At 36.7% G+C, this 22,534-nt stretch overlaps 1 protein-coding gene and 1 pseudogene across 2 annotated transcripts in view; both read left to right on the top strand.

Annotated features, from left to right (window-relative positions):
- VPS54 (VPS54 subunit of GARP complex) overlaps window positions 1–22,530 on the top strand; it is a 75,024-nt gene extending 52,494 nt beyond the window's left edge. For both annotated transcript variants that reach the window (XM_029937466.1, XM_029937465.1), the window contains 3 exons: window positions 14,509–14,616; window positions 16,973–17,067; window positions 21,123–22,530. In XM_029937466.1, coding sequence (XP_029793326.1) covers window positions 14,509–14,616; window positions 16,973–17,067; window positions 21,123–21,228 — 309 coding nt within the window. In that variant the 3' untranslated portion in view covers window positions 21,229–22,530. The remainder of the gene's footprint in view (window positions 1–14,508; window positions 14,617–16,972; window positions 17,068–21,122) is intronic.
- LOC115290863 lies at window positions 5,093–5,204 on the top strand (annotated as a pseudogene).
- Window positions 22,531–22,534: the final 4 nt, after the last annotated feature.

Below are 22,534 nucleotides of genomic sequence, written 5' to 3'. Positions count from 1 at the left end.
CAGACCGCACTTCGAGAATGTCTGAAGTAGATAGATAACATAGATGTGTTATGCTTTTAAGAAGCTTAAAGATTTTATAGTCATGTGCAAACATACCTTTATTATTTTCTGCCTGTTTAATTAGTTTCTGGTTTTGTATGGAGAAGAAATACTGTTCAGGAATTCTCTAATTTTCTTTCTGGTTGCCAAGTAGTAACTAAATTCGAAAGCAGTTCTGTTTCACCAGTTTTCCCTTTTGATAGGTGGCATTCTTCTGTCTACCAAAAGTAAATAAATAACAATGTGACAGACTACCCTTAAGAAGTTTACCATCTGTTACCAGAGAGGAGATGGGTAGGGGATGGGTTAAAGAGGTGATGGTATTAAGGAGGGCACTATTTGGGATGAGCCGTGAGTGCTGTATATAAGTGATGAATCACTAAATTCTATACCAGAAACTAATATTATATGGTATGTTAACAAATGGAGGTTAAATAAAAACTTGGAGGAAAAATAATTTAAAAAAATTTTTTAATGTTCATTTTTGAGAGAGAGAGACAGAGCGTGAGCAGGGAAGGGGCAGAGAGAAACACACAGAATCTGAAGCAGGCTCCAGACTCTGAGCTGTCTGCACAGAGCCCAAAGCAGGTCTTGAACTCACGAGCTGTGAGATCGTGACCTGAGCTGAAGTCTGCCACCCAACGAACAGAGCTACCCAGGAGCCCCTGAAGAAGAAATAGTTTTTAACAAAAAGTTTACCATCTAACAAGGCAGAGGACTGCAAACACTTAACAATGTTAAATAGTGGAACTACCACTGGTCAGAGTGGCTAAAATGAACAACTGAGGAAACTGTAGATGTGGGTGAGGATGCGGAGAAACAGGAGCCCTCTTGCACTGTTGGTGGGAATGTAAACTGGTGCAGCTGCTCTGGAAAACAGTATAGAGGTTCCTCAAACAATTAACAATAGAACTACGTTATGACCCAGTAGTAGCACAACTACGTTATGACCCAGTAGTAGCACTACTAGGAATTTACCCAAGTAAATTTACCCAAGTCCTAGCATCAGCAATCAGACAACAAAGGATATAAAAGGCATCAGAATTGGCAAAGAAGAACGCAAACATTTACTTTTCACAGATGACATGATACTCGACATGGAAAACCTGACAGACTCCACCAGAAGCCTTCTAGAACTGATCCATGAATTCAGCAAAGTTGCAGGGTACAAAATCAACATACAGAAATCTGTTCCATTTTTATACACCAATAATGAAACAACAGAAAGAGAAATCAAGAAACTGATCCCATTCAGAATTGCACAAAAAACCATAAAATACTTAGGAATAAACCTAACCAAAGATGTAAAAGATCTGTATGTTGAAAACTATAGAAAACTCATGAAGGAAATTGAAGAAGACACAAAGAAATGGAAAAACATTCCATGCTCATGGATCAAAAGAATAAACATTGTTAAAATGTCATTATTACCCAAAGCAATCTACACATTCAGTGCAATCCCAATCAAAATTGCACGAGCATTCTTCTCAAAGCTAGAACAAACAATCCTAAAATTTGTATGAAACCATAAAAGACCCTGAATAGCCAAAGTAATATTGAAGAAGAAAACCAAAATGGGAGGCATCACAATCCCAGACTTTAGCCTCTACTACAAAGCTGTCATCATCAAGACAGTATGGTATTGGCACAAAAACAGACACATAGACCAATGGAATAGAATAGAGAACCCAGAATTGGACCCATGAATGTATGGCTAATTAATCTTCGACAAAGCAGGAAAGAGTATCCAGTGGAAAAAAGCCTCTTTCCCAGGTGGTGCTGGGAGAACTGGACAGCAACATGCAGAAGAATGAAACTAGACCACTTTCTTACATCATACACAAAAATAAACTCAAAATGGATGAAGGACCTGGATGTGAGACCATCAAAACCCTAGAGGAGAAAGCAGGAACCAACCTCCTTGACCTCAGCTGCAGCAATATTGTAATTGACACATCTCCAAAGGCAAGGGAATCAAGAGCAAAAATGAACTATTGGGACCTCATCAAGATAAAAAGCTTCTGCACTGCAAAGGGAAACAATCAATAAAACTAATAGGCAACCAACAGAATGGGAAAAGATAGTTGCAAATGACATACCGGATAAAGGGCTAGTATCCAAAATTTATAACGAACTCACCAAACTCCACACCCAAAAACCAAACAATCCAGTGAAAAGATGGGTGGAAGACATGAACAGACACTTCTCCAAAGAGGACATCCAGATGACCAACAAACAGATGAAACAATGCTCAGCATCACTCATTATCAGGGAAATACAAGTCAAAACCACACTGAGATACCACCTCATGCTGGTCAGAGTGGCTAAAATGAGCCTATCAGGAGACTATAGATACTGGCGAGGATGTGGAGAGACGGGCACCCTCCTACACTGTTGGTGGGAATGTAAACTGTAACAGCCATTATGGAAAACAGTGTGGAGGTTCCTCAAAAAATTAACAATAGAACTCCACTATGACCCAGCAATAGCACTGCTAGGAATTTACCCAAGGGATACAGGAGTGCTGATGCATAGGGGCACATGTACCCCAATGTTCATAGCAGCACTTTCTACAATAGCCAAATCATGGAAAAAGCCTAAATGTCTATCAACTGATGAATGGTTCAAGAAGATGTGGTTTATATATACAATGTAATATTACTTGGCAATGAAAAATAATGAAATCATGCCATTTGCAGCAATGTGGATGGAAGCGAAGGGTATTATGTTAAGTGAAATAAGTGAGTCAGAAAAGGACAGATATCATGTTTTCACTCCTGTGGATCTTGAGAAACTTAACAGAAGACCATGGGGGATGGGAAAGGGAAAAATAGTTACAAACGGAGGGAGGCAAACCGTAAGAAATTTGAATACAGAGAACAAACTGAGGGTTGCTGGGGGTGAGGGAGAGGGGAAAGTGACTGATGGGCATTGAGGATGGCGCTTGTTGGGATGAGCACTGGGTGTTGTATATAGGCCAGTTTGACAATAAATTATATTTTAAAAAAGAGTGAAACTGGGAACAAGCTATGGAATATAATGAAGCAAAACCAAAAATGTGCCAGTACTCTTAAAACCTTAACTTTATTCTATCATTTTGGTCATGCAGAGGATTTGTTTTTGTTTTTTAACAAAAAACTGTGGGACTGTGACTAGACTTTTTCCTGTGCCAATTTATTTTATTCATTTTTTAAATTTATTAATTTCTTGATAAGGAAATAAAAATTATTTAATGAGCTTCCCAAATATATATCACCTATACTTAAGTCATATTACTTTTTTTGCTAAAATAAATGTGAGGCATTGTGATTCTTCACCCCTACATAGTACTTACTAATAAAAACTAAGGACACTGTGCTATATATTTATGCTACTATATCCTACCTAACAAAATTAGCAACAATTTCTTAATATCATCTAATATTTATTTTTTTTACCTATTTATAATTTTTTAAAATTTACATCCTAGTTAGCATGCAGTGCAACAGTGATTTCAAGAGTAGATTCCTTAATTCCCCTTACCCATTTAGCCCTTTCCTCCTCTCACAGTTCCTCCAGTAACCCTCTCTTTATTCTCCATGTTTAAGAGGCTCTTATATTTTATCCCCCTCCCTGTTTTTTTATATTATTTTTGCTTCTCTTACCTTATGTTCATCTGCTTTTTATCTTAAAGTCCTCATATGAGTGAAATGATATTTGTCTTTCTTTGACTAACTTCGCTTAGCCTCTCATTCCCTTCACCCTCTAGTTCCATCCATGTAGTTGCAAATGGCAAGATTTCATTCTTTTTTGATTGCTGAGTAATACTCCATTCATATATTCTTTCTCCATTCATCCATCAGTGGACATTTGTGTTCTTTGCATACTTTGGCAATTGTTGATAGTGCTGCTATAAACATTGGGGTGCATGTGTCTCTTTGAAACAGGATACCTGTATCCCTTGGATAAATACCTACTAGTGCAATTGCTGGGTCATAGAGTAGTTCTGTTTTGAATTTTTTAAGGAGACCTCATATTGTTTTTCAGAGTGATTGCACCAGTTTGCATTCCCACAAGCAGTGCTAAAGAGATCCTTTTTCTCCACGTCCTTGCCAACATCTGTTGTTGCCTAAGTTGTTAATGTAAGCCATTCTGGTGGGTGTGAGGTGGTATCTTATCGTTTAGATTTATATTTCCCTGATGATGGTGATGTTGAGCATTTTTCATGTATTGGTTGGTCATCTGGATGTCTTTGGAGAAGTGTCTATTCATGTCTTTTGCCCATTTTTCACTGGATTATTCGTTTTTTGGGTGTTGAGTTTCATAAGTTCTTTATAGATTTTGGAACTAGCTCTTTATCTGATCTGTCATTGGCAAATATCTTCTCCCATTTTGTCAGTTGCCTTTCATTTTGCTGATTGTTTCCTTCGCTGTTCAGAGCTTTTTATTTTGATGAGGTCCCAATAGTTCATTTTTGCTTTTGATTTCCTTGCCTCTGGAGATGTGTCAAATAAGAAGTTGCTGTGGCTGAGGTCAAAGAGGTTTTTGCCTGCTGTCTCCTCAAGGATATTGATGGCTTCCCATCTTACATTTAGGTCTTTATCCATTTTGAGTTTATTTTTGTATATGGTGTAAGACTGTGATCCAGGTTTTTTTTTTTTTCTGCATGTCTCTACCCAGTTTTCCCAGCACCACTTCCTGAAGAGACTGTCTTTATTCCTTTGGATACTCTTTCCTGCTTTGTCAAAGATAAGTTGGTCATGTGTTTGTGGGTCCATTTCTGAGTTCTCTATTCTGCTCCATTGTTCTGAGTGTCTGTTTTTGTGCCAGTAGCATCCTGTCATGATGATTACAGCTTTGTAATATAGCTTGATGTCTGGGATTGTGATGCCTCCAGCTTTGGTTTTCTTTTTCAAGATTGCTTTGGCTCTTTGGGATCTTTTCTGGTTCCATACAAATTTTAGGATTGTTTGTTCTAGCTCTGTGGAGGATGCTGGTGTTGTTTTGATAGGGATTGCACTGAATATGTAGATTGCTTTGGGTAGCATTGACATTTGAACTATTTGTTCTTCGCATTGCTTCTCGGCCTTTTGGCTAAGATCAAGTGTGAACTATTTGTTCTTCCTGTCCAGGAGCATGGAATATTTTCCCATTTTTTGTGTCTTCAATTTCTTTTATAAGCTTTCTATAGTTTTCAGTGTATAGATTTTTTTCACCTCTTTGATTAGATTTATCCCTAGGTATTTTATAGTTTTTGGTACAATTGTAAATGGGATCAATTCCTTGATTTCTTTCTGTTGCTTTATTATTGGTGTATAGGAATGCAGCCGATTTCTGTGCATTGATTTTATATCCTGCAACTTTGCTGAAATTTATGAATTGGTCTAGCAGTATTTTGGTGGAATGTTTTGGGTTTTCCATATCATGTCATCTGTGAAGAGTGAAAGTTTGACTTCCTCCTTGCCAGTTTGGATGTCTTTTATTTTTATTAATAACAATGGTGAGAGTGGACATCCCTGTCTTATTTCTGACCTTAGGGGGAAAGCTCTCAGTTTTTCCCCATTGAGGATGATATTAGCATTGGGTCTTTCATAGCTGGCTTTTATAATCTCGAGGTATGATCTTTCTATCCCAACTTTCTCAAGGTTTTTTATCACGAAATGATGCTGTATTTTGTCAAATGCTTTCTCTGCATCTATTGAGAAGATCGTGTGGTTCTTGACCTTTTATTGATGTAATGAATCACGTTTATTGTTTTGTGAATATTGAACCAGCCCTGCATCTGAGATAAGTTAATATTTATTCTTATCTAAAAAGTTTATCAGTTGTCCAAAAATGTTCATAACTTGTTTGGACAGAGGCTCTTCTACGTAGACTACATAGTGCATTTAATTACTATGTGTCTTAAACCTTTTATAAACTTTAAATATCCTCCTTCCTGTTATTTATTTTTTATTTCTGATATTAATCAAGATTTGCTTCATTGCCATTTTTACAATGGAAATACACTTTTTTTTTCTTTTTGGAAATACACTTTTTTAAATAGTTTATTGTCGAATTGGTTTGTATATAACACCCAGTGCTCTTCCCCACAAGTGCCCTCCACATATACCCTACATCTTTTTGATCCATTCGTCAGTTGATGGACATTTAGGCTCTTTCCACGATTTGGCTATTGTTGACAGTGCTGCTATGAACATTGGGGTACATGTGCCCCTATGCATCAGCACTTCTGTATCCCTTGGGTAAATCCCTAGCAGTGCTTTTGCTGGGTCATAGGGGAATTCTATTGTTAATTTTTTGAGGAACCTCCACACTGTTTTCCAGAGCGGCTGCACCAGTTTACCACCCATTTACCAGTTTCCCACCAACAGTGTAGGAGGGTGCCCATTTCTCCACATCCTTGCCAGCATCTATAGTCTCTTGATTTGTTCATCTTAGCCACTCTGACCAGCATGAGGTCAGATTTCAGTGTGGTTTTGATATGTATTTCCCTGATGATGAATGATGCTGAGCATCGTTTCATGTGTCTGTTAACCATCTGGATGTCCTTTTTGGAGAAGTGTCTATTCATGTCTTTTGCCCATTTCTTCACTGGATTATTCACTTTTTGGATGTGGAGTTTGGTGAGTTCCTTGTAGATTTTGGATACTAGCCCTTTATCCAATATGCCATTTGCAACTATCTTTTCCCATTCCTTTGGTTGCCTATTCGTTTTATTGATTGTTTCCTTTGCCATGCACAATCTTTTATCTTGATGAGGTCTCAATAGTTCATTTTTGCTCTTCATTCCCTTGCCCTTGGAGATGTGTCGTGTAGGAGATTGCTGCAGTTGAGGTTAAGGAAGCTGTTTCTTGCTTTCTCCTCTAGGGATTTCATGGTTTCCTGTGTCACATTCAGGTCCTTCATCCATTTTGGGTGTATTTTTGTGTGCGGTGTAAGAGAGTGGTCTAGTTTCATTCTTCTGCATGTTGCTGTCCAGTTCTTCCAGCACCACCTGTTAAAGAGGCAGTCTTTTTTTCCATTGGATACTCTTTCCTGCGTTGTCAAAGATTAATTGGCCATACATTTGTGGTCCAATTCTGGGTTCTCTATTCTATTCCAGTGGTCTATATGTCTGTTTTTGTGCCAATACCATACTATCTTGATGATGACAGCTTTGTAGTAGAGGCTAAAGTCTGGGATTGTGATGCCTCCTGTTTTGATTTTCTTCTTCAATATTATTTTGGCTATCGGGGATTTTTGTGGTTCTATATGAATTTTAGGATTGTTTGTTCTAGCTTTGAGAAGAACGCTGGTGCAATTTTGACTGGGATTGCATTGAATGTGTAGATTGCTTTGGGTAATAATGACATTTTAACAATGTTTATTCTTTTGATCCGTGAGCATGGAATATTTTTCCATTTCTTTGTGTTTTCTTCAATTTCTTTCATCAGCTTTCTATAGTTTTCATTGTACAGGTCTTTTACATCTTTGGTTAGGTTTATTCCTAAGTATTTTATGGTTTTTTTGTGCAATTGTGAATGGGATCGGTTTACTGATTTCTCTTTGTTGCTTCATTATTGGTGTATAAAAATGCAACCGATTTCTGTACGTTGATTTTGTACCCTGCGACTTTGTGAATTCATGGATCAGTTCTAGAAGGCTTCTGGTGGAGCTGATCGGGTTCTCCATGTAGACTATCATGTCATCTGCGAAAAGTGAAAGTTTGCCTTCTTCTTTGCCAATTCTTATGCCTTTTATTTCCTTTTGTTGTCTGGTTGCTGATGCTATGTTAAACAACAGTGTGAGAGTGGACATCCCTGTCATGTTCCTGTACTCAGGGGGAAAGCTCTCAGTTTTTCCCCATTGAGGATATTAGCTGTGGGCTTTTCTTTTCTTTTTAATTTTTTCTAATGTTTTATTTTTGAGAGAGAGAGAGAGAAAGAGACAGCGTGATCAGGGGAGGGTCAGAGAGAGAGGGAGACACAGAATCCCAAGCAGGCTCCAGGCTCTGACCTAGCTGTCAGCACAGAGCCCAACATGGGGCTCGACCCCACAAACTGTGAGAACATGACCTGAGCTGAAGCCAGATGCTCAAGTGACTCAGCCACCCAGGCGCCCCACTGTGGGCTTTTCATAAATTGCTTTTATAATATTTAAGTAAGGTTCTTCTATCCCGAGTTTCTCGAGGGTTTTTATTAAGAAGGGATATTGTATTTTGTCAAATGCTTTATCTGCATCTGTGGACAGGATCATATGGTTTTTATCTTCTCTTTTGTTAATGTGATATATCACCTTGGTGGATTTGCGAATATTGAACCAGCCCTGTAATCCAGGAATGAATCCCACTTGATCATGATGGATAATTCTTTTTATATGCTGTTGAATTCGATTTGCTAGTATCTTGTTGAGGATTTTTGCATCTGTGTTTATTAAGGATATTGGCCTGTAGTTCTCTTTTTTTGTTGGGTCTCTGGTTTGGGAATCAAGGTGATGGTGGCTTTGTAGAATGAGTTCATAAGCTTTCCTTCTATTTCTATGTTTTGGAATAGCTTGAGAAGGATGGGTGTTAACTCTGCTTTAAATGTCTGGTAGAATATTTCTGGGAAGCTATCTGGCCCTGGGCTTTTATTCACTGGGAGATTTTTGATAAGGGATTCGATTTCTTCACTGATTATGGGTCTGTTCAGATTTTTTTTGTCTCTTCCTGTTTGAATTTTGGGAGTGCATGTTAGTTTAGGAATTTGTCCATTTCCCCTAGATTGTCCAGTTTGTTGGCATATAATTTTTCATAGTAGTCCCTGACGATTGCTTGTATTTCTAATGGATTGGTTGTAATCCATTTTCACTCATGATTTTTTGTATCTGGGTGCTCTCTCTTGTTTTTCTGAGGAGCGTGGCTAGAGGTGTATCAATTTTGTTTATTTTTTCAAAAAACCAACTCTTGGTTTCGTTGATCTGTTCAACTATTTTTTTGGGTTCTATATTATTTACTTCTGCCCTGATTTTTATTATTTCTTTTCTTCTGCTGGGCTTGGGGTGCTCTTGCTGCTCCCCTTCTAGTTCCTTTCGGTGCTCTGTTAGATTTTGAATTTGTGCTTTTTATGGTTTCTTCAGATAGGCCTGGATTGCAATATACTTTCCTCTTAGGACTGCCTTTGCTGTATCCCAGAGAGTTTGGATTGTTTTATTTTTATTTTCATTTGTTTCCATATATTTTGTAATTTCTTCTCTAATTGCCTGATTGGCTCATTCTTTAGTAAGGTGGTTTTTAACCTCCACATTTTAGAAGCTTTTCCAGACTTATTCCTGGGATTGATTTCAAGTTTCATAGCATTGTAATCTGAAAGCGTGCATGGTATGATCTCGATTCATTTATATTTACGGAGGGCTGCTTTATGACCCAGTACGTGGTCTCTCTTGGAGATTGTGCCATGCCCACTTGAGAAGAAAGTGAATTCCATAGCCTCAGAATGTAGTGTTCTAAATATATCTGTCAGATCCATCTATTCCAATGTGTTTTTCAGGTCCATTGTTTCTTTAGTGATTTTTGTGTCTGGTTGATCTATCCATTGCTGTAAGTGGGGCATTAAAGTCCCCTGCAATAAGCACATTCTTATCAGTAAGACTGTTTCTGTTTGTGATTGTTTTATGTTTTTGGGTGCTCCTGAATTCAGCACATTGATGTTTAAATTGTTAACTCTTCCTGATGGAGACCCTGTAATTATTAAATAATGTCCTTCTTCATCTTTTGTTAGTGCCTTTAAAGTCCAGTTTGTCTGATATAAGTATGGCTACTCCGGCTTTCTTTTGACTACCAATCGCATGATAGATATTTCTCCATCCTCTTACTTTCAATCTGAAAGTGTCTTCAGGTCTAAAATGAGTGTCTTGTAGACAGCAAATAGATGGATTTTGGTTTTTTTTTTTCCATTCTGCTACCCTGTGTTGTTTGGAGCATTCAGTCTATTTACATTCAGTGTTATTATTGAAAAATGTGGGTTTAGATTCATTGTGTTCTCCGTAGAATTCATGTTTGTAGTGGTGTCTCTAGTACCTTATATTCCTTGCTACCTTTCTCTCATAGAGTCCCTCTTAGGATTTCTTGTAGGGCTGGTTTGGTGGTGATGAATTCTCTCAATTTTTGTTAATTTGGGAACACCTTTATCTCTCCTTCTATTTTGGATGACAGGCTTGCTGGATAAAGGATTCTTGGCTGCATATTTTTTCTCTTCATCACATTGAATATTTCCTGTTTGTTTATTCATCCATTTATCAGTGAATAGACCTTAGAGTTGTCTCCAGTCTTTGTCTTTTAAAATAATTCTGCTATAAACAGTCATATGCACATCTTTATGTGGGCATGTATTGTATTTCTTTTGTGTAAATACAAAACTTTGGTATATAAAACAGAAGTATATGATATCTTTATCAAAAACTGTCAAATTGTTTTTCGTAGTGGTGGTATCATATTGTCTTCCTACTGTGATATATGAGTTCTAGGTGCTCTTCATCATCACCAGCACTTTCTATTATATGTATGGTTTTTTTTGTTTCTGTTTTTTTTTTATGTTTATTTTTGAGAGTTTTTAAGTATTTTCTCCCAGTGTCTTACTTTTCATTTTCTTAATAGTGTCATACAAAGAATAGTTTTAAATTCTGATGAATTCCAGTTTATTCATTCCTTTCTTTTATTGTTCATGCTTCTGTTCTATCCTAAGAAATTTTCTTATAACCCAAGTTGCAAAGATAATTTCTGGTGTCTTCTTTTCATAGCTTTGTTTTAGGTTTTATATATATATATGTATATATATATATATATACACACACACATATATACATATATATATATGTATGTATTGGTGATCCATTTCTAGTTGTAGGTCCACTGACTCATAGTGCAAAGTATGAGTCAGTGTGTATTTTTTCTGGACAGTTCCAGCACCTTTTGTTGCATAGACTCTCCTTTCTCCATTGGCATTTTTGTTGAAAATCAGTTGGCTGTTTTTGTGTGGGTTTTTTTTTTTTTGAACTCTAATCTGTTCCTTTGATCTGTAAGTCTATCTTACACCAATACCACATTGTCTTAAATCCTGTAGCTTTACTAGAAGTCTTGGAATCAGGTAATGTAAGTCCTTGGATGTGAAGTCTTCTCATTGGTCCCACTCCTCCTCCAGTGGTAACCAATCTGTACTTTGGTTTATCATTCTAGGCTTAAAGGTATTTTTTGTTTCTGTTTCTCACACAGTGGCCCTAGGGATAAAAGAATTTGGTGCCTTTCTCAGTGACTTAAGGCTTTTCTTGGTATAAGAGGAGGGTACAGGGAATTCGGCAGCTTTTGTTTCTTTTCTCCAGTGGCAGCCAATCGCTTTCTGCTTGTTTGTGCTACTACTGAGAGTGACTCTGTGGTCTCCTGCTCTGATCTTAGTGTTGGTTCTGGAGTGCCTTCTGGAGACCCATAGAGAAGAGTTTGTGAGTGAGTGCATACTCCCTTTGTGGGTAGATTTCTCATTTATTGTAATTGTAAACATGTGCTCATTCATATTTGGCCTTTGGGAATTTGTTAAAATGTTAGTTTTTCTCTTTCTATTTGCTTCTGTGGTGGTCACCTCTTCTTCCTATGCTCTGCCAAAGTGAGACATTTCCTGTGTTCTGTCTCCTCAGAAGGCCTTGTGACTCTTTGGAATTAGTTCTTTTGGTTCTTGGGAGTTTTGTTCTCTGATGGGTTCAAGAAAAGTTGTGATTTTTAAAATTATTTTTCTAGTGATTAGTGTAGTAGAACATTCTCTTACAGCCTTCTAAATTTTAAACAGAAGTAGACCCCCCTACCTTTTTAAACTAACAAATCACCTGATTAGAATTACTCTTCAGAAGGACTTATCACATAGTATGTAGAATGGATTTGAGGTGATATGGAATGTCCTCTATATGGAATACTTTCACCTAATGGTTTTCATTTGAAAATTGAACAGCCCAGGTGTGCTGCTCAGGAAGCCATCTCAACCTGTTGCCTAAATGTCCTTCATCCGTGATCCTGTAGCATGCAATGTCCACTTTCTGGAATACCATCCAGCTTTTAGGCAGTTAGCTCCCCAAAGCTCCCTGTCTCTGATTCATCTTTGTATATTCCAGCTATCATAGTATCTAACATATTCATTCCAGCATATGTATTCTCATATGTAGGTCCATATTCTCATACACATACATATATTCTCATATACATACATATCTAAGAAAATACGTATCCAGAAGTTACTGTGTAACAGATTTATTAAATGTTTGTTGACCTTACAATTGGACTCATTAAGATGCTAGTACATTTTTTCAGGTGAGAAGTATTGAAGACCTCACCTAGGGCAGCGTTTCTCAACTGAGACAGTTTTGTTCCTAGGGGACATTCAGAAGTGTTGGGACATTTTTGGTTGTCACAGTTTGGGAAGTAGGCTGATACTGGTGCTGAACATCCTGTAACACACAGGACAGCCCTTACAACAAAAAGTGATGTAGCCCAAAATGTCAGTAGTGTAGAGATTAAGAAACTCTGACCTAGAGTACTAATGTGCAAAATAATCTCAAAGTACATTTGATGGCACTTAGTCACCAATTCAATATAAGGAACCAAGGGGAAGGAGGAATAAAAATGGAGTTGGAGATTTCCAGGCTGTGTGAGCAGGAGGATTCTAATAACAGCAGTAGGAATTGAAACAGGAAAGAGGAACAGATTTGGGAAAGCTTATGATAAACTCAGTTATGGTATGGGACATTTAGGAAATGTGTGACTTAGTAAAGTAGTTCAGGACTAGAGATAAATTAGAAGTTGTTAGATTGAATGAGATTGATAGGAGAGAAAGATGGGAAAATGAGGGGAGTTAACACTAAAGAAACTTTGCACTTAGGAGACAGGAGACAGAAGAGGAAAATCAAGAGAGGGGAGGAACAAGGGAAGCATCGTGTCACACAGGGCTGTGTTTCAGGTGTGTAGGTGTGCAAATACTGCAGAGCAATGAGGAAGGAGAACCAGAAAAGTTACTAAATTGGGGAGTTCAGATATCTTTAGTGATTTTTTGCAGAAAGAAATTTCAGAAGATTGTTCATAGTGGAGGAAGGTGGTTTGGGTGGTGTGGCAAGAACCAAATTTTAAGGATTGAGAATAAAGAAATATGGTATCAAGTCTCAGTTACTGAAGAAATATGATGGTGAAGACTAGATGGAAAGAATAGTATCTTTAGGGAAAGCAGGGGTGCAGAAGGTTTTGGGGGTGTACTAGGTTCCTAGAGCTGCCAAAACAGATTACCATAGACCAAGTGGCTTAAACAACAGAAATTTATTCTCTCATAATTGTTGGAGCTAGAAGTCCTAAATCAAAGTGTTGTCTGCCATGGTTCCTCTGAAGGCTCTAGCAAAGACTCTTTGCCTGCCTCTTTCTAGCTTCTGGTGTCTGCTGTCATTCTCTGTTGGCATTCTTTGGCTTGTAGGTGCACCATTCCAATCTCTGCCTCTGTCTTCATGTTGCCATTTTCCTACTGTGTGTCTCTATTTCTAAATTTCCTTTCCTTTTTTTATTAAACATTTTTATTGTTTATTTTGAGAGAGAGAGAGAGAGAGAGAGAAAGAGAGAGAGGACGTGAGCAGTGGAGGGGCAGAGAGAGAGGGAGACCAAGAATCTGAAGCAGGCTCCAGGCTCTCAGCTGTCAGCATAGAGCCCTACGTGGGACTCAAGCTTATGAACCGTGAGATCATGACCTGAGCCAAAGTAGGATGCTTAACTGACTGAGCTCCCCACGTGCCTCTCCTTTCTTATATAAAGACATCAGACAGTGGATTTTGGACCCACTCTAATCCAGTATGACCTTATAATGTTTGGAGTAAACATGAATTTGGGCAGATACTATTCAATCCAATACAGGGTGGTAGTTAAGGGGATGTTACCTTAATGAGATAACTACTTCATACCCACTAGGATGCCTAAATTAAAAGGACAGTAACAAGTGTTGGTGAGGGTATGGAGAAATTGGAACCCTCATACACTGCTGGGTAGGACTTTGAAAAATGTTGGCATTTTCTCAAAAGATTAAATATAAAGTTACCATATGACTCAGCAATTCTACTTCTAGATACATACCCAAAACAATTGAAAATATTTGTCCACACAAAAACCTGTACAAGAATGTTTATAGCATCATTATTAATGGTAGCCAAAAAGTAGAAAGAAACCAAATGTCCATCAATAGATGATTGGATAAACTGTGGTACGTTCATACAATAAATATTGTACAGCCATTTAAAAGATGAAGTACTGAGGCATGTTAGGAAAATGGATGAATCTTGAAAGCATTATGAAAAGTTCTTGAGATTTGCATGAGCAGCACAGATCATGGTTGAAGTGTAAGCTTCATCTGTATCAGAGTTAGAAATGTAAGGGCCAAAAATGTATGTCTTAGAAAACACTGGGGACAGTAAACAATCCATAGGACATGAACATAATTTCTCATTATTTTTCCCTGCCAGTATGAGGTGAAAGCTCCCGTTCCTTCTGCCTGTTTCAGGAATATTTGTAAGCAAATGGCAAAAATGCATGAAGCTATATTTGATCTTCTTCCAGAAGAACAAACACAAGTGAGTAGTAATTCTTAAAAGTACTTGTTTTATGTCTAATATATACATGCAGAATTGGAGTGTTTTTATATACTTTTGGTACAGTTAAGCCTAGTTCATAGTCCAATGTGATTATTTTTTCAGTTTTTATATTGACCTTGAAACATGGATAAAAATCTCTGATTTCAAAGTGCCCCTAGCTCCAGTAAGCCAGAGCAATAATTGCTCTGCTCTATGGTCAACAATTATAAAAAGCAGGTATTTTGTTTGTCCATGGAGTATCAGAGATCCCAGATTCTACTTAACATTATTCATTACAGTATCAGTTTGAAAATCAGAGTTGGCATTTATCAATAGTAAAATGTGTTGCTATTATTATAATATCATGTATGATATTATAATAATATATCCCAAATGGGATAGTGGTGGAGTTATTGATGGACTTAATTATGAGATGACACATGAAGTAACTCAGTGTACCTTATTAATATTTGTTAGGTCAGCATAAATGACCTGTAGTAGGCATAAACCAGGAAAATAGCAAAATTTGGCACCTCTCATCTATTAAGTATCCACACCTTGTCCCTACTGTCTTCCTGTACAAAAGTGTTATCAGAGTTCTCTCCACTTTTCACCTCCACTCCTGCCCCATCCCTTCTACTTGCTTTGTTTCATTCTCCTGGTACTTTAAAGATTCCAGTATTTTTTTTGCAATCTTGTTTTTTTTTAAACTATATATTTATTTTTGAGAGAGAGAGCGCATGCACACCAGAGAGCATTAGTGAGCAGAGGAGGGGTAGAGAGAGAGGGGGACAGAGGATCCCAAGCAGGCTCTGCACTGACAGCCTGTTGTGGAGGCTTGAACCCACAAACCATGAGATCGTGAACTGAGCTGAAGTTGAATACTTAACCCACTGAGCCACCTGGGCACCCCTCCAATCTTCTTTACCCACCTTACCTTGTTCCCTCTATAAGAGGCTGTCTCATTGGAGCCTAGTTGTAGAATGATACAGTGTTAGAATACAGTCTTAGTTGTATGACTAATGAGCTTAACTTTCACTGGGATTTTTACTCTTCAGGTAAGTTTCTTATTTGAGTTTGCCTCTGATTGGTGGCGTCCATGGAAATGGTATCTGGGAGCAAATTAGGGTCTTTTGCCTACTCTGTTTCCTGGTAGTCTTCTTTCCCATACCACTTCAGACTTCCATCTGACAGTACCTGTTTTTCTGCATGCTTCCCTAGGTTTTCATTAATCATTCCAAACCCATGATTAAACATCATCCAATTCCTTTGAGGCCCACTGAGGATTGAGGAGGAGCCATAATATGGAGCACCCACTTGGGTCTTTTTTCCTTCCTCATTTCTTCCTAGCCAAGCTGTCCTTCTCATTTGAAGTAGAAGATCTCACCTCTGGCATTCTCACTTTTTGGATTTGTCATCTGAGTTCTAATTATGGCCAGGTCAGGGAGCTGGGCATATATGTATTTAATGTGTTTTTATCTGCATCATAATTTAAAGGGAACTCTTGTCAAAGCTGGGCAAGAATTAGATTTTATGTCAAGATTGTCACATGAATACCAGTAATTCCACTAAATTCCATATGTGATTTTATATATATTTCCTTCATAGAAAATACGTTATTCCACAAAATCATTTCTAAAGATTAACTCCAGTCAAGTATTTCAGGTCAGGTATTTCCCACAGAAGTATTGGGCCATTTAATCAAAAATGTGCATGCAGGAGCAATAAAATGCTTTCGAGTAATTTTACCAATTTGGAAGGATGAAAGTATCTTTGCCTCTACCATTGTGACTTCTTTTGTTGTTTTGTCTTGAAGTTCATATTTAATTTATTGCAGAATTCTTCGTTTCTTTTTACCTGTCATGATTGATCCCACTTATATATCCCAGAGGACTTGTAAGGGGCAGAAAGGCAGTGATAAGTCCTATCACTAAAAGAAGTACTCCTGATAAGGAGAAAAAGAGCTTTTATCAAACTGTGGAGAAAAACTATCCTAAAGTAGCAACTAAATACCTTCAGAGTAGCATCTTAAAAGTATATGCCAAAGCAAAGATTTTTAAAAAGTATTTTCTCCTGGGTGGCTTAATCAGTTAAATGTCCAGCTCTTGATTTTGGCTCAGGTCATGATCTTAAGGTTCATGAGTTTGAGCCCCATGTCGGGCTCCACACTGGTAGTACTGAGCCTGCTTGGAATTCTCTCTCTTCCTCTGCCCCTCCCCTGTTCATGCTCTCTCAAAATAAACAAATTACAAAATATATAATTTCTCCAAATAATATTGACTTGATACTGATAACTTAGATGCTTATGTCTTTTATTTCAAAAGAGCTTTAAGAAGCCATATTATTTCTTTTCCAGATGTTATTTTTAAGAATTAATGCAAGTTATAAACTCCACTTGAAAAAACAGTTATCTCATTTAAATGTGATAAATGATGGAGGACCTCAAAATGGGTATGTTTTCAACATATTTTTACTACATGCTTCCATATTGGATTGCCTGATTGGTTTTTATTCATTATGCTACCGTTTTCCACTAGAATCATGCTAGATCCGCACCAAGGTAAAACCAGCAACTTTTTGCCTTTTTTTCTCTGTGGAGAGGATATCCATATCTACCTGTCTGTCTGTCTACCTGTCTACATTAAAGTGTTTTATAAATGGTCAGTTGCTTATATGTCCATTTTGAGGCAGTGTGGGGCAGTAACACCTCCGAAGTTATCCAGTAGTCTCCCCCTATCCAGAGAGGACTCAAAGTCCTACTTTGTAGCTGTGTGACCATGAGATGGTCCACTTAACTTCTGCGTTATTTATAAAATGAGAAGGATAAAATCTGCTCTAACTTGTATAGGGTTACAAAAAATGTGTATAAATGTACATTATTTTTATTGTAAGCTTTTGAACAAATTGTATTATTGGCGAAATAGTTATATAAGAGAAAACAGTTTAGAATCAGAAAACTTGGGTTAAGTTCTGCCACTTACTAGTTGTGTGACATTAGGTAAATCAGTTACTCTCTCTGCCCTTTTATTTTCTTAGATTTGAAAATAGGGATGATGATAAAAAGTACTGTCATAAGATTTTTGTGAACAACATAGATTAAAGACATGGGGGAAAGATTATATAAGAAAGCACTCATCATGAAGGTACATCCTAATATGATTTCCTCAGTGTGCTGCCCGTTCTGTGGATTTTAGGAATAAAACATTTTATTCCTTGTTAAGCTTCGGGCTTAAATTTCAAACTTAATGGGAGCAATTGAAAAAAATGCATTTTGGAGTCAGAAATTGGCCCTGTCCAACAAAACAAGTATACTGAATTGATTTTGCAAAAAATATTTGGAAGCTTCATAATACTGAATGTGTTTGCCACGCTGAATTCAGGAGTTATATGCAACAATCTGATTCGCTCCCTTAATTATTACCTGGTTCTTCTTTTTCTTTAATAATTGTTATTTTCAAAAATTTTAAAGCCACAGAAGAGTTCAAGGACAGTTTAATGAACACCAAATATCACTCTGAGACTATTTTTAAAAGCCTATTTTTTTTATTTATAGTTTATTGTCAAGTTGGCTTCCATATAACACCCAGTGCTCTTCTCCACAAGTGCCCCCCTCCATGGCCATCACCCTCCTTCCCCTTTCCTCCTCTATCTTCAGTCCTCAGTTTGTTTTCAGTATTCAGGACTAGTATTTTAAAGTCCCACTCAACTCATAACCTACTTTTATTCCCATACCTAAATTTGGGTGGGTGGGTGGGTTGGTTGGTTGGTTGTGCTGACCAATAATAGTTCACATCGAAGCATAGAGGCATCAAAGCTAACTCATTACCTATTATTTTCTCTGTTAATATAGCTATTTGGGGGTCATACCAACTTAGAGATCTTCACTGTGCTATACTTTTAAAGACCTTAATTCTGTGTAACTCAATTCATGTCTTGTGAGTGATTCCTTGAAAGATGGAATTCCCTGGAAATTAACGTCTAGACCTAGCAAAAGACATAATAAACTACCTGCATATAAGTAATTTTTATTCCTGGAATGGCTTTAAAAATGTACCTTTTTTTCAAAATGAAATTCACATAATGTAAAATTAACCATTTACAGTTAACAATTCTATAGCAGTGAGTGCATTTACAAGTGCGTTTTAGTTCCTGTTGTCTACTTGTCCAGTCAGATAATAAAGTAAGATCAATGCTTAGAAAAATAAAGAGGAAACCCTGTACCTATTAAGCAGTTACTCACTACTACTCCTTCTCCCAGCCTTGTTTTTTTAAATGAATTTTTAAGGCATTTTAAAAATGCAGACATAAAGTATATATGTATTGTTACTACTTAGAATTAATCATTAATAGTTGCTGTTTTGCTTGAAAAAATGTTTATGTTAAAAAAAATTGAATTCCAAATGAAATTGAAGTATGCTTGGATTCCATTTCCAGTCCGGTTCTCTTTTCCCCAAACCTTAGTCAATATTTCTAATAAATTTGGTCTATATTCTTAAATCCTTCTCCTTATCTCATGATCTTGAAAAAAATACACAGCACTATTTTTGTAAACTTATATGGTGCATTGTACATATGCTGCTTACTTTATTCTACTTAGCATTGTTACTGGTTTCTCTCTTTGGTAGGAGTTGTCCATTTTTTGACAGTTCTCTCACATGAATTAACTTTATGTAGCCATTTCTCCAAAATAGAATTCTAGGTTATTGCTTTTTTCCATTACAGCTATGCCACAGTAAAGATCTATATGCATGTCTAATGGTATGACCATTTCTTTAGGGTATATCCACAAGTTAATACAAGTGTATGTACATTTTCACACTACTAGGTTTTGCCAGAATATTTTCTAAAGTGGCTGCACCATGTTGCCAACATTTGCTGTTAGATTTTTTAAACTATTGCAGGTGGTATCTTGTTTTAATTGCATTTCCTAATGCCATCTTTTCATATATTCATTAGTCATTCAGGTGTTCTCCTTTCACTTTACTATTCATTATCTTTGTCCATTTTTCTCTTGGGTATATCTTTTTCTTGTCGATTTTAGATTTTTGCATATGCTCTCAAACTAATCTTTTTGGATTTATATGTTTGACAATATCTCCTTTTATGTTAAAGTTTTCAACTTTGATATAATTATGGAAATATTTTTAAATGGAGATTTGTTAATTTTATGTTTAGTTTTGAATGTGGGGACCTTGCTTTAGAAAGGCTTTGTTCAAAAAAAAAGAAATAGAAAGGCTTTGTTCTTTTGAGCTGTTGCTGTTAGTTTCAGTGTACTTACTATATTATCATAAGTATAATTTCAAATCTTTTTAACACATCTGAATTAGAGGAGTTTTAAATGAAAAATACGGTCCTTATTAAATTCTGCCATGTGATGAAAGGTCAAACAAGTACATAAGTCCAAAACACATATAAATTATACTGTAGTACAAATATTAAGGGGGTTTCTAATACCTCTGCCCCCATGTAGGCCAGCAGTCCAGAACTTATGTGTTCATTAAAATACTGAAGCTGGATTTCTTCTTCTCTTTTACAAACTACTAGATTAAGGTCTCCTTTTTGTTCCTCCATGGGCCTTATCTATCAAAATAAACATCTACTGAGACCAGTCCCTGTTTTATATGCATGGAGCTTTGATATTTATCTCCGTGTTATTTCCTGGAATGCTCTTTCAACTATAGACATTACTGTGACAGCTCAGTGCTCAAAAGTGTAAGGCTTTCTTTTCTCATCTAGTGTTGCTATGTATCAGCATCTAGTTTTATATGTAGTAATATATGTGCATGAATCCCAGCCTTCATTTAGCTTCTTGGGATGTTACTCAGGAAACCTTGTCTTTCACTTGATTTCATTAGTCATATACATATACAGTTGATCCTTGAACAATGCAAAGGTTAGGGGCACCAAACCCCTCACAAGTAGAAAATCTACATGTAACTTTTGATTCCCCAGAAACTAAACTACCAGTACTCACTGTTGACTGGAAGCCTTATTAACATCAACAGCTGATTGACAATATTTTATATGTTATATACTGTATTCTTGTAGTAAAGTAAGCAGGAGAAAATGTTTGGAAAATTGTAAGAGAAAGTACATTTAGTTCTGTACTGTATCTATCAAAAAACCCTAACTAGACCTGTGTAGTTCAAAGCTGTGTTGTTCAAGGGTCAACATACATATAGTCTAGTGACAACTGATTACAAAAAAAATCTTAACCTATTACTTTTCTTATTTCATGTTTTTTTAAAGCTAAGTTTATTTTTTATTGGGCAGAATTATGAAACCAAGTTCAACTTGCACTGGTTTTTCCTTTTCAAGATATTGTTGAAATAGAGCGCTCTTAACTGTATGATGGCAGGAATCTTGCTGAGAGAAGTATATTGACATTTGGTCCCTAGGAAATCTGGATTTTAAATAATAGTCTAGCAGCTGGGAATAAGACTGACTCTGAGCATTGCTACTTTATCCAGTGTGAGATTAAAAATAGTTTTCTCTCCAATGTTTAGGTTGGTCACAGCAGATGTAGCTTTTTACACTGGAAATCTTCAAGCCTTAAAAGGCCTTAAAGATTTGGACCTAAATATGTCCGAGATCTGGGAACAGAAGAGGTGATGACATACTGGAAAACTGGGTAGCTCATCTGACCATGGGACGTTTATGTTTATGAAGAAAATATGGATGCCTGTGATTCAAGAACTGAACCTGGAACCCAAACTGAACGGGATAGGGGAAGGGGGAAAGGAAAGTATCAGTGTTGGGAAACTGGGATTCAGTGGGATCTACAAGGAATGCCATTGTTATGCTTCCTTCAGTGAGGAGTAACTGATCAGGTGTCTATAACATTTTTCATTCTCTCTGGAAACAGACTCAGGTTTCTTTGGACCAAATCCAAAAGAACACATAGCTGTAACACAGCTGTAGTTGACTAGAATGCTCTGTATACTTTATATTAAAAAATGCTTTGCATTTCTTCCAGTGCAATGAAATTCATATGGTGTCCCACCTTATTTAATGATGGTACAATTTAAAATATTAAAATCTTAGTCAACCTCTGTAGAAAGTTTTCTCTATGAAAGTAAAGCTGTTTGAAAAATTATTTTTTTACAGATCTTTCTATAAAAAATAAACATCTTTTGATTGCTTGGATTTAGGAACTCAATTTTTGTTTTAGTGACTAATGTCAAGTTTCAGGCCTTGTGTGTCACATATCTAATCTTTATACCACCACTGTATGTCATCTGAGTAAAGCCTTCCAGAATAGTCTAAATACTTGAAAGTCTGATCACAGTAATAATTAAAAAGATATTGGCATTTATTTATGCAACTAATTTAAATACTTTTAAGAAGGGGTATGTGTAAGGCTGCAGTTTAATAGCTGTATTTTTATACAAGTATCTATGAAGGGTTGGTTTGTGGGAGTTTTCTTGCCTTTTTATTTCTAGCAAATGGTTAGAATCCATTTTCATATATTATGCCTATTTATCAGTTCTCATTTTAACATTTAGATAACAGACGAAGTATGGCCCCCTTCGGTTTTTGTTTTTAAGTTAACTTCAACATGTATATGAACAAAGACCAGGGAGAAATGGAACTTTTAAAATAGAAGGCTGCTGTTGTGGGGCCAGAAGTATATAAGGTGATGATGAGTAAGTTATTTAAAGATTTTATCATACTACCTTCAAAATTAGAATCAGCAGCACTCCACAAATGTAAGTGCCTGTGCCTCACCTCACACCGGGAGTCTTGCCTAACCCCGTCAGAGTGCCTAACCTTGTCGTGATTATGTACAATGAAATAACAGTCTTATTTTGTGCTCTTCCATTTCCTAAAAGGAAAGCCTGTTTTCTTTATCATTACTAAGGTATGTCATTGGTTCTTAAACTGTCTAAAATAAAGCTATAAAAAATTACCAGACTTT

The sequence above is a fragment of the Suricata suricatta genome, chromosome 4 (assembly GCF_006229205.1).
Source record: "Suricata suricatta isolate VVHF042 chromosome 4, meerkat_22Aug2017_6uvM2_HiC, whole genome shotgun sequence".
In the NCBI taxonomy this organism is placed as follows: domain Eukaryota; kingdom Metazoa; phylum Chordata; class Mammalia; order Carnivora; family Herpestidae; genus Suricata; species Suricata suricatta.
Note: the sequence above shows the minus strand (reverse complement) of the source record. Positions and strands in the feature narration are given on the sequence as shown.